Genomic DNA, 13,375 nt, shown 5'->3' with positions numbered 1-13,375 from the left:
CCTGCTTCTCCTTCACTGATGCTTGTGTTTGATGGTGCAAAAAGTCGATTCAACCTGCAAATTTAAATGACATAAGTTAATAATTTCCTGCCAGACATGTAAATTCCATTGATGTCTTGTGCAGACACAAAGCCCAGTGGGAAGAAAGAGGGTGGAGGGAAAAAAAAGCATCAGGTACCTGTGTACTACTTGCACTGGTGGTGCTGTACTGTCTAACTGTGCACTAAATACAAGTTTTCAGTGAAGGGAAAAGATGCTGACCTGACTTTTTTGTTACATGCTTTTGTTTTACCAAAAACTCATTTGACCAAAAGAGAGAGTGTATTTTACAGCTGAATCAGTTTTAGGCCAACACAAGGGAAGAAGAGAAATGGAGTAGGTGAAATAGGGTAGCCTGACCTACAATTTTGCTGGCAGTTATGAAACTACAGCCTGAATAAATTCTTCCGTGAAATTCAGGTTGGGAGGTATATGGTAGGATTACTGGCTTTTAGTATTCTTGAGCATGTAAGCGCTAAATCTGAGTGTTATGTACACTCTTTAATGTCCCATATAAAAGGAAATTTTTTTTAAGAGAAAAAAACCTCTACATTGAAAACAGCTTGAAGTAGTACATCTTTCTTTGATTATCTTAATTAAAATCATAATAATTATTTCTTTAAAAACCCCATTATATTCTGGCATTTCAGATTTGCAAATCAGTGATGACACTTGTACTAAAAAGACTTGTCCAATAAGGTAGCCTGGCTGCTGAATAATTTCTGATAGTCTATCAAGTCATATTCTGTGCTTTTTTCCCCCACTAACAAATTTAAGTTATAATATAATTATTTACCTTTATCTTAATCTGCATGGTTTAGCATAAAGTTAGTGAAGTGCTGGAGCAGGCCCAGAGAAGGGGAGCAAGGCTGGTGAGAGGGCTGGAAAATATGCCTTATGAGGACCAGCTGACGGAACTGGGGTGTTTAGAGAAGAGGAGACTGAGAGGAGACCTTATTGCTCTCTACAACTACCTAAAAGGAGGTTGTGGTGAGGCTGGTGTTGGTCTCTTCTCCCAAATTACTGATGATAGGACTAGAGGAAATGGCCTCAAGTTGTACCAGGGAAGATTTTGGTTGGATATTGGGAAGAATTTCTTCACTGAGAGAGTGGTTAGGCACTGGAATGTGTTGCCCAGGGTGGTGGTGGAGTCATCATCCCTGGAAGGGTTCAAAAAACGAGTAGATGTAGCACTTGAGGCTATGATCTAGTGGTTAGGGAAATGGTGGGAGGAAGGTTGAACTTGATGACCCTAGAGGTCCTTTCCAACCATACAATCACTATGATTCTATAAACTTCACCTTTTAGAACAGTGCATGCTTGATTTATCCTCTTATGGGAAGTTGAATTGTCATCTTTTATTGCAATATATATAAATTTAATATATGCATGTTTACATTGGTAAACTTTCAGTACTGTTTATTACCAATCTTCCTTACAAAGGTAGATTCTGTAAGGATTTCTGCTATAATCTCCCCAGATAGAGGGAGCCTGTCCAGCCTGTAGATCTCCAGGCCCTCCTCTCTGAAGACAGGGCTGACATTTGTCTTCCAGTTGTCAGAAACCACCCCTCCGTCACTATAACCTTTCAAAAAGGTGATAGAAAACACTGAAGTGGCATCAGCCAGTTCCCTCAGCACTCTTGGATGCATTCCATCTGATCCCATGAACTTCTGTATATCCAGCTGGCTGAAGTGCTCCCTAAATCTTTTCCTCTGCTGCAGGTACTGCTTCACTCCCACAGACTGGGAAGGTTTTGTCTAGGGAGGGGAATAAGGGTCTTCATTGTGTTCTTTGGGAAAACAACCATGAGGAATGAACTTAACAGCAAATGACTTAGTATAAACCACGGAATAGTTGCTTTATATAGGTGCTCAGGGTGTGCCAGGAGGCTTATGGCTAAAATGCCATCGTGTTATGTTTTGCCCTTTGCATAAGCTCAGCTGGAAGGTGAGAATGTGTGCCTCAGACTCCCTGTCTGTCCAGTGGAGTTTGCATCTGTTCAGAAGGGCAACTGTAGATACTTTCTTTACAACTCTCAAGGGATGCCGTAGACCTTCATTTCACAAAAATCTTTCGCAGGGCTTGCCACCTTGAGGCATTTGCTTAAGTGCTCTGCCTAATTCTGTTTAAAATACTTCCTTGAATTTCCTTCTCAGCCTATAAGAATAAAGCTTCATTCTTTGAGAGTTTTTGTCATAGGAAATGCCATGTCAAGTTTAGCAAGTTTTTGGAAGACTATCAAAAGCTGACTATTGTCACTCTCAGATTTCTGTATCCTAAAGGGTTCCTGTCCTCTAGCTTAGCATTTCAACAAAGTATAACATTGGCTTACTCCCCTAGGTTGCCTGGAAAGGCATCATGCAGTCTTTGATGTTTTGTTAATGGCAACATGATACATGCAATTGTCAGAGCAGCTCCCTTGAACCGTATCTAGAGGCTCACGGTTCAATGTTCCTTACTGTAGGTTTCCTGATCATATCCCTATTTGAAAAGACCTCTGTCTTGCAGGCTCTATTTAAAACAAAACTAAAACAACAGAAACAAACCCTAGTTTTTCAGTGACAACAAAATAATGGTGGTATTTTGTCACAGAGGTTGAGATCGGTGTGCATGCTATTGTAATGATTTCTTGGGGTGCAACAATCTCAGATTCTGTGATGTCTTCCTTTTTTATGCAGAAATTGCAATTACAAAAACTGGAGCTAGCAGTTGTACTTGTCTCCTGCACCTCAGTGAAGTCATCTTTCCTGTTTAACAAACTTTTGTCATGGGATCCTGTAAATTTTTGTTACCAGGGCTGGGTTACTTATTAAGCTATCTTTCTGAAGAAAATTCCTTTTGATATATACCTGGTTTTATTAGAAGGAGATATACTGTCCAAAGTCTGCAACTGACAGGCAAGCAATGTTAATGTTATTCATGCTTCTGGAAGTGTAAGTAAATGTTCATGTTGAAGTCTTGATTTCAACCCTCTCTGAAGTCCCTTTTTCAGAAGACCTATGAAGTAGCATATACTGTACATGATTACATGATGTATGGCTGCTTTGGTTTAGCAAGAGGAGAGCAGGAAGAGTGTTTGTATTAAGTGTTGACTGATAGAGTACTTAAAAAATAAGGATTTTTTTTTTTAAGTTTTGGGTCAGGTGAAAATCAATAAAATTGTTTCTCTGTGTGATCACAGAAAGTGTATACATTTTGGTTAAGGAAAAGTCGTTTGTTTTTTTTTCTGAAAAGTCTCTGCTTTTGCTTAGCAGAGAGAACAGTTAGAATGCTTTTTAATGTCAGTAGTCTTTCGCTATCTTGTCCCAGTTGTTAGCACATAAAAACTACTCTGTGACTCAGTTGAGTGCAGTTTCTCAGCTTTCCACAGGGTCATGAGACCTGGATCAGGTCCAAAGTATTACCGGGTCTTCAGTAAGTTGTCATGCTTTAGAACACATTTGTTTTTTAGGTGCCTGATGCTATTCAAAGAGTACCTTGCAATACTGAGAAAAAAATGGCTTATAACAATTTAAGGAATGCATTATTAGAAGCCTCCTACCACAGAAAAGTTGAAGATAATTTAAATGGTTAAATGGTCTTCGAATGATGGATTACAGAAGATTTACATGTCCTTCCACGTACTAATGCCTTAGTTTTGATAGTTCTTGAAGTGAGTTATTAGTACTGTTCTAGACTTTGGTTCATTTTAAAATTAAAACTTTAGGTAAGTTTTAGCTTATATCACTTAGTTTTCAAGCTTATTTTCTTCAGTGTTGACACTTTAGAGTTATATACCTGGAACTGGAAAGCATGTACCTTGTAGTCAGGCCAATGTATATTGTACATCAGTTTCATACATCAGGTGGCCTCAGGCTAATCTGGTTTAGTTCTTAGAAGTTCTTGGGCCGTAAAAGGTGTTTCCGCTTCATTTTGCGGGATTATGTTGGAAGTTATGAGAGAAACATCAGACAGGGGCATCCTTCATCCTCAAAATTCCTCATGCTGGTTGGCTGCTAAAACTTTGGATTTGTCCTGTGTCTTATTTGGATTAGAATCCATGCAGACTTCCTTAAATCACATATTTTGTAAATATTTTTAGACACCTAAGAGGCTTTTAGAAAGATGGTTGAGAATGGACTTGTATATTGAGCCTAAGAGTGACAGGAAATTAGAATGAAGTTTTGTTGTTGGAGTGTATTTGTAGGCAACAGTCAAGAGTCAAAATTTGCAGAAGCCTACAGTGCTATCAGGAAATTTGAATGTTCTTTGTCTGCAGTATATCATTGCTTGGATTTTAAAAAAGTGACAGTATCATCTTGTGCAAATTGCTATGAAATGCAAGTTATGCATTTGGAAGTATTAATTTAGTTGGTCATCTTGTGTTGCTCATTGAGCTTATTGGCAATCAGACATTCTAATCCCCTGAAAAGAAACGGGCACTGATAAGTCTGTGGTATTAATTGAAGATGATCTTGTGATGAACCATGTAAGGAAAGGTTAATCTGTGTTTCTGCCTACGAAATTGTCTTCCTTGTCAACAGTGTTTTTTCTTTATGAAAATGTATACCAAAACTTTTCCTCAGTAGTGTTAGATTTATCTCATTGGGCCTCCCTGGACCTTGTCAGTATAGATATCTGAAGAAAAATATTGCATGAAATCTCTGAGAACTCTCACATTTAGGTTGGTCTGAGGTTCAACTCATTATGAGATACCCTGCTTTTCCTTCCAGAATCAAAGAATTCTGGAGAAAATTGGAGGCTTTACTTTCCATTTGATCTCAAGTGCTACACTGCAGTATTTCTTCAGGGGGAAAAAAGAAAGGTGATAGCTCAAGTCAAGTTCTTGAAAAATCAAGCATAAACTGAAGGAAGGAGGACTTAGAAGCTAGGTGAGGAGTCAGAACTGTGGGGCAAACACTTGCATACATGCACTAAAGTAAGAAGGTATGGTGAAAAAAGTAACAAAACAGAAGAGGAAATGAAAAAAAAAAAAAGTTTATATGTCCTTGAAGCAGAAACTGGTGCATAATGTTATACTGTTGACTGTTGTTGCCCAGCCTTCAGAATGTAGTAGTAGCTACTATGACATGCAGTTCCTGTGATATGGGAAGAAGTCTTATGTTCTTCATGAGGATGTGGTTCAAGGTTACCAGTGCAACTTGGAACTGGAAAACCAGCAACTTGGATGTCCTGTATTTAATTTCATATTCTTGATGTAGATAAGTTTGTCTACAACAGCTTTCAGTAGACAGCTAAGGGTTTACATCAGGTCTATCTCTTCATAAATGAAATGGTTGACAGCTGAATTTCTGTATCCTTTTTGTGAAAAATGATGTGCTACAGCTAGTAAAGATGATGAAATGTTTACTGCATTCAGTGTCTTTATATCATGACATTACATCTCAATGAACTAAAAAGAGGAGTGTCTTGTTTCAATAAAAACCATGTGGTTCACTGAAACACTTTCTAAGGTTTTGGACTATGCTTTATCAACAGGTCATGTAGAACTTGTATGAAAAATTTTACTAAACACTGACAGTGCTGAAGTATTCCTTATAAAAATACATTTGGCAATATATTGCTGTCACAGGTGGCTTAAAAAAAAAAAAACCTTGACTTTGTAAGCATAACTTCTTGCAGTGTTATTATGCACCTTTGAGTGATTTGACACACAGCATAGTTTCTGTAATGAGTAGTGGATTCATTCCTCAAAAACAGTTGCTTCTGTGGGGTTGAAAGAGTAAAGGATTAGTTTTTATGCTTGTTTTGTAAAGTATATCAAAGAATACTGCAGGACTTTCTTTCAAACAGGGTGAATGTTTTCAAGCCAGTTACTGATAAATTATACAAAAGACATGCAATTACTCCTTGGAGTTTTGAAACATCATACATAACTTAATGTCTTTAAGTCACTGCTGGCTTTAATGTTTGGTGCATCAAGAAACATGACATAATTTGTGTCATATATTATCTGGCTTTGAAATGAGAACCACTGAAGGTATCTTACCTCTGACTTTAGATTCTAGATATAGATACCTAAGCTGATTCCTTATGATTGGCTATTTTAAATAGAAATTGTTCTGGAACTATTTTTCACTGTATATGTAATATATACTGTGCACCCTACATCCATTGCCAAGACAGTGTTTTGCTCCACAAGTTGAGTTGTGTTGTGGGGTTTTTTTTGTGGTTTTGTGTTTTTGTTTGGTTGGGTTTTTTTGTGGGCCTTTTTTTCTGTTTCTCCATGTATTTTTCTGTTGGGACTTCTATCTTTTTTTGGTCTCTGATCACAGTTACTGAATCACTTAATCATAATAATCCCTTCCACAACATCTGTTTACTTTTGCAGGTAGACAAAATATTTTTCATGCATAGTATTTTAGTGCTGGTCTTTGTATCAAAGTGTGTTGAGACTGTATCGGTGTTGAATGTGCAGGGCTATTAAATTCATTCCCATTAAATACATGCTGTACTGCAAATTTATTGTGCATGCATGTCTATGGTTGGGATATATTAACTAATAAGGAGGTTTCCTGGCTGGAAACTGTATTTAATCAGAAGGAGTGACTAAAATCAGAATTAACCCAATGTCTATAGTGCATATAGCGGCTTCTTGTCTGCAGGAAAATAATGCTATGTGAGCTTCTTTACAGTTTTGATTCTTATGATTTTTGGCCTGTTGGCCATTAGAAAGTAGGCAAAAGTTCATTTCAGCGGCGTATCTGACAGGTGTCTGGGCAGCACAAGGAGTTTTCCATTCTGTTATTGATCTACTAATGCTAAACTTGGAGTGAAACATACTATGTTACAGTAAAATGTCTAACGTCTGGTGTAAACACAGAACTGATATGGTGGTTCTCTCTATGCATACTATAGATCTGTGCAGACTTCTCAAATGTTCATGCTTCTGATGAGTTCTGCATGTCTCATCTTCCATCATGATCAAAGTTTTTCACTGTTTTCTTTCATGTACTCTCAGTGGGAGTCAGTGATATTCCTGTAGAAGGGAGTGTCTGAAATAGACTGAAATGAATATATGTACTTGGAGATATGTATTTAATATCTTTACGTGTGGTTGAATCCACATGCTACAGGATGTTGTGTTGCTAGGTGGCATGATTGACTTTTAATTTTTCTGTGTTTGACACATAGAATATAAACATTCTGAGAAGATACTTCAGTGTCGTGAGTGCAGTGTGAAACTGGAAGTACAGTTCTAGGGACACAGAACAAAGGTGTTCAGATGTTGCACTTCTCATGTTTGGATCAGGAGTACATCTCTGAAACCTCTCTCAAGCATTCCTGTCTATCAGTGATATAGTGTAGTAATTTTGGAGTAAATGGACCATGCTCATCTTAAAGTGGAAGATGTCTTCCAAGGTCCACCTAACACACTCCAACTGGAAGCGTGCATTCTGTCTGTGGAACCAGAGTAGAATGAATCTGAAGTGTACACAGAAGAAAAAAGAAAACTAAAGTGCATATAAAGTGGAAGTTGAGTCCTCATCACCAGCTGTTTTGTACCACAGATCTGCCATGCCTGCTAGTGTGATTGTAACCTTAGTAGTTTCCCAGAGATGCTTAAGCTTTTATTTTTTTATCTTCTCAGGGCAGTATGGAAATCCTCTAAATAAGTACATTAGACATTATGAAGGATTGTCTTATGATGTGGATTTGTTACACCAAAAACACCAGCGTGCCAAAAGAGCAGTGTCGCATGAAGATCAGTTCTTGCACCTGGATTTTCATGCTCATGGAAGGTTAGTAATATTTTAAAAGGTACTTGTATGAATAAAATATTCAAAATATGTGTTTTAACTATAGTGAAATGTAAATGGTGGAGTAGTCATCAAACTAATGTTAGGTAGAATACACTAGTGCTTAGGGCACACTAGTGAACTATGTAGTGAAGCATTTGTTCTGATGTCCAATATAAGTGTGAAATTGTTGCTTATAATCACTTGTTTACTTATGGTGGTAATGATTAATGCACTTTGAAGCTTAAACATTGGGATCATACAAGGTACAGAATAGTAGTAGTAGTTGATTCTAATAACGCATCTGGGGCATGATTTTTACAAAAGTTATGTCTAAGTGCCTAAGGAGACTTTACTGAGAAAAAAGTAAATATCAAATCATATTGGAAATTACAAAATGGGCCAAAAAAGTTTCCTGTTTCAGGTGTAATGGTTTCATCGGTTTCCTGTGCTGTTGTGGAATTTAGCACTTGTTTGACATGAGGAAAACATAATTGCTGTTACAAGAGTTGCTTTACCTTGCATTTAACATGTGGTTGTAAGATCCAGTACAAAAGTTAGATACTCAGTGTGAACATCTTGCTTCCCAAGTGCTTCTACTTGGGAAGATCTCTTTGTACCCTAGAATTGACTGCTTTTTGTATAAACATGAAGAAACATGACGAAAGTCAAAATAGTTCTGCCAGTATCTTTGTTTCTTTGACTTTCTCCTTTGCAGCACCAATGTCTTAATATATTTTAGGATATGTGCAATGCCCTTGCTTTTCCAGTTATTTCAGCTACAACTGAAGTAATTAGAAGTTGCTAAATAATTGCTAGCCATATATAGAAAAATGGCAAGTTTGTCAGAGCAAAGGTCAAGACAGGTCTTCTAAATCTGGTTGAAATGTTGCTTGGAGTCAGCATTCTGCTACAGTGCCAGCTTGCAATTTCTTCAAGGAATGAACAAGGTGCTACTGGAGGTGTATGGTGTGACTGAGTTGCAGTGCATGCTCCCAAAAAGTTAGCATTAGAGTTGTATTTATTTGTAACTGCTGTAGAACTGCAACCCAAATCCTGAATTTGAAGTCTTATCCTTAAAGCCATATTTTTTGGTGTGATTTTTAGTAGAGGGAACTTTGTTCTTTTAAGAAGAGTCATACTGCTTCTGTCTCTGCCATAGCTTCACAGGCAATCTCTAGTCTTTGCTATTAAATTGTTATAATAAACAAGTCTGCAGAGTAGAATGTTTCAGACACTCTTCATATTGTAAACCTCTCCAATTCTAGATCTCCAGCAAGGTTGCAAGACAGTGAAGTTTAGTTTGAGCCTAACGTTGCCACTGTTAAGCTGCAGGCTGATGGTTAATTTAGGCTTCCCAAAGTGTGTACTACCTCAGAGAGGAACAGGCCTGACTTCATTCCCAGCATCATCTTTGTGCTAGCACAAGTAGTCTTAAAACCATGAAAGGTATAGGATCTGGGAACTGATCCAGCTGAAAACTATTTGTCAAAAAAATATCAGTGTGACTTCAGGAGTGATGGAGTGGAGGATGAGAGTATTATTTCTGGGAGCAGTCTGCATTTCAGCCCACTTGAGCAGGTTTATCTTGTTATTGGTAAAAATCACATAATATTCTTCTGTGTAACAGAACTTTTAGCTTAGCTTGAGCAGTCTATCGATGTTAATGAGGTGGGCTGAAAATCCTTAATTGTATAAAAATGTTAACCATACCTGTGATACAGAGGTTTTAGAAAACATTTCCTCTTTTACTTCATGGATCTTAGTCACACCAGACCTTAGACAAATAGGTTTATAAAGATTTTGATAACAGCAGTGTTGGTGTTTATATGTGCAATTGATTCTAAATCCCTATGCTATGAGGCACAATTCCATCATTAACTGAGGAAGTTGAATGCAGACTTACTATAAGGTGACACCAGTTCATAATGTAGGATTTTGGTAGTTTTCTGTGACGTACATAACACTTCCTGTCAAAGAGAAGATAGCTGACAGGCTGTAATTTTAGTCCACAAATTCTGACTGTGTTCTTTTGAAATATTTTTCATTTTTCTTTAAATATGAATTAGGAAGGATCAAGTGAATTGTGTTTTACTTCATACAGTGTATTTAGTAGCTTTGAAGACATGTAGCAGTTTGAAAAACAATGTTAATTACTTTTTTTGTAGTTGTAGTTAATTGTGAATAACTATGTGGTGTCTGTAATTACTGAGAATTGCAACATTAAAACCTTTCTATTAAATGTTCTGATTACTTTGTGCTACGGTAGGAAATAAAGTTTTGACAAAATACTAAAACAATTTAGATTTAGCCCATGGACTCTTAAAGTGCTGCTTTATTTAAATACAGGTTATGAAACTCAAAAGCCTTCAGTCAGTGTGAGATTTGATATTCTGAAAATTTAAACATGATTTTTTGAATGGCCTTGTATCAAATATTTACATTTTATTTTAAATTTTATTTACATTTTTTTGAAATTATAATCTTCCATTTTGAGTTGGCTTATGATGAAATGGCTGTCTCTTGTAGCCAGGAAACAATGGAAAAGCTGTCCTAATTACTGTGGTTCACTACTGGAAACAACAAATGAACTGTTCTTTTCAGTAGATTGTTTGGATTTAAGAACTGTATGTCATAGTACTTTGAAATATAAAATATTGTTTTATATTTATATTCATAAATATTTTATATATATCACATGCTTTTATCAAGTTAAAGCAACCATTTAACCAAGGGCTAATAATGAAATAGCTACTGTGATGATTTCACAGCAGATTCAGTAGTTCTACTAACAGTTATATAACATGTCATCACTGACAAACCCTGCCTCATTTAACATTCATCAGAAAGTTAAATGCTACCCAATATGCTATTAAGAACAGAAAGTTTTCAAGGTTTTTGTTGTTGGGTAATCCAGAATACAATTTAGGGCTGGATGCAATGAAGTAAACCAAACCAACCACTGTTCAATGCTGAAACACTATCTTAATAGAGCAGTTAAAATTGCTGAAACTAAGATATGGATACCTATTAATTTGTTTAAATTGTAAACTGTGCTGTTTATATGAGTTATTATTGCTTCACCAGTGGTGCAAAATGTGCTCATTTCTAAAATGCTTCAAACTGGAAGGAAAGTGAGGTTTTAAAAAAATCCCAGTTATGTATCATAGCTCTTCCACCTGCTAGTTTGTATTGAGTGTTTTAGTGTAAGTTAACTTAAGGTACCCTTTGAGTCCAGGGAAGATAATGAATGCTCAGTGCTAATACTAATTAGCTAAGTTCCTGATATAAAGTAACTTTTGAACCCACTACCCCTCCACCTCCTCCACACCACTCCCACCACCCCCCAAAAAAAAGAGCAATGCCTTTGGCACGATTTTGAGATACAGTGAAAGAATTTAATATGACATAACTTTTTACCAGACAAGCATAATATTCACTGTCTTGAAAATGAAGTGGGGGCATGACTAAAACTGACATTGTGTTTTATACCAAGTTTTGACTTTGTGTACCTGCACTTGTTCACTTACTGAACACAACCCTACCCATGCAGAGAAGTTGGAAAGTTGTCTTCATAATTTTTTTTCAGTATAAACATCTGCGGTGTATTTATTATAGAACATCTTAAACCAAATACCGAACATCTTAAACTGAATACCTAACAACTGTAGAATATTAGAAATATAATTAATACTGCATCCATAGTAATTTAATTTTAAGGAAAGAGCTTGAAAAACTTGCCTGATACCTGATATTCTCTGAACTCTACATTTTCACCTGATGACAAAACTGAATTCCTGAGACCCTGATGCATTCAGAAGAATAAAGGAACTGCATCTATGCAGTGGTTAACTGTACTGCCAGTCAACTTTTTACTTAATGCATTCCTAATAACTTATGCTAATTTTTTCTTAATTTGTCCTGTTAATCACCCATCCACACCCACTTCCACGCTTTTTCTCCTGGACTATAGTTGACAATCGTTGCTTTGGAAAGTTGCCTACAATTTGAGTGAACAGCTGAATTTTCAAGTGGTTCTTGAACACATGATAACACCTGCTTATTACTAAATTAAAGATACATTAAGAACTTCTTTCAGATGTTTTGCAATTTAGTTACAGTTTTCATTATATTTTTAGCTAAAATTTTAGTTTCTAATAAAATAAGTTATGTTCAGATGTATTTGTTGGAATATGTGGTCTATGCATCATCCTTATAATAGGAAAACTGTTACTGGAAATACTTGCAACATCACTTCTTTGTAAGATAGAAATAAAAAGACCTTTCACATTGCTTGTGAATATTGAAGCATTAATTTGTTAAATATTGTTAGGTTGTTCCGTAAAACCTGAGATAGTTTAAAAACAGGGGCTTCACTAATAAAAATGCTTCTCCATGTTTTAATTTGGGCTTACAAGCAATGACTGTTAAATCCAGATTCTTTTAGCCCAGCATATTCAAACATTAAAAACAACCTCAATACAGGATTAAAATCATGTAAATATTAGATGATTATGTCAGCAGGTGCAACTGGAATAACATGTTCTTTAGCCTCTCCTACCTTAAACATTTTATTGGAACTCAAAAGTACTTACTGACTCGTGCTCCAGAATGTAATGGACTGTTGTATTTTGAGATAATTCTGCAGAAATGCTTGTAGAGGTTTGCATTATGAACTCAGAAACTTGAATACCTTCGAACTAATGATGAAACACAAGGTTTGCTTCCACTTCATTAAAAATCAGTGACACTGGTTGTTTGTAGTGATCCTTGGTGACCGTTAGACAATTTTCCTTCTTTTATTTTCTTATTGATCAGAATGTTCTTGCCTACTGTTCTGCGTTGCTACAAAGACATACTCCTATGTATCAGAAAGAGCCCAGGTATCCAGCTCTGCTCTGTAACTTTAGAACTGTAATAATAGCTGTATTTTGGAGGGGAGGGAGTTTAGAAAAATCTTATTGTCCTGTGCTTTTTGGGTTTGTAGGGGGAAGGAGGAAGGGAGAAGAGTTTGTCTTCATGATTCTCTGTAACAAGGCTAATAATATTCGTGTGCCTAACATGGCAAAGTCCAGTGAGCACCAAGATTTAGTCATCATTATTTCCAAAAATTTAACAGCTAAAGTGCCTGTAGGTGCTTTCAGAAGTGACATTGGGTGCCAGGAGGATGTGAGACAAACTTCCACCTGAGGTTCTTTTGCCTGATTATGTCAAAGTGCTAAGAGAAGCATTTGATCAGTAAGCAACTGGAAAAAACTGCATCATTCTCAGTACTGCTACTAGTAGGGTACTACATGTCACTACATATCATTTTTTTTTTTTTTCCCCAATAGTTCATAAGAAAATTTTTCACAATGTCTTCAGTATTAGGAAAATGCTGTGTGAAGCTATAATATGTTGCAGAATGACCATGTGATTCAACTGCTTCAATAAATGATTGGTTAAGTGTTCTACTACTTTTTAAAGTGTTGTGCATTGAGGAGTAACAATGAGAGTAAAGTAACAATGTTGTGCATTGTTACTTTAGTAACAATGAGACTTTGCATGTTGTGAAATAGACTGGATTTGGGTCCTAATCTGTGCTCACTGCACTG

At 36.4% G+C, this 13,375-nt stretch overlaps 1 protein-coding gene across 1 annotated transcript in view; it reads left to right on the top strand.

Moving 5' to 3' along the window:
• Positions 1 to 7,633: 7,633 nt before the first annotated feature.
• The window catches only part of ADAM10 (ADAM metallopeptidase domain 10), a gene marked incomplete at its 5' end in the record, with an annotated part of 39,880 nt that continues 34,138 nt past the window's right edge, over positions 7,634 to 13,375 (top strand). Inside the window, one exon of the mRNA XM_008940395.1 lies at positions 7,634 to 7,784. Coding sequence (XP_008938643.1) covers positions 7,634 to 7,784 — 151 coding nt within the window. The remainder of the gene's footprint in view (positions 7,785 to 13,375) is intronic.

The sequence above is a fragment of the Merops nubicus genome, unplaced genomic scaffold (assembly GCF_000691845.1).
Source record: "Merops nubicus isolate BGI_N331 unplaced genomic scaffold, ASM69184v1 scaffold6145, whole genome shotgun sequence".
In the NCBI taxonomy this organism is placed as follows: domain Eukaryota; kingdom Metazoa; phylum Chordata; class Aves; order Coraciiformes; family Meropidae; genus Merops; species Merops nubicus.
This window is presented reverse-complemented; position numbering and strand designations above follow the sequence as displayed.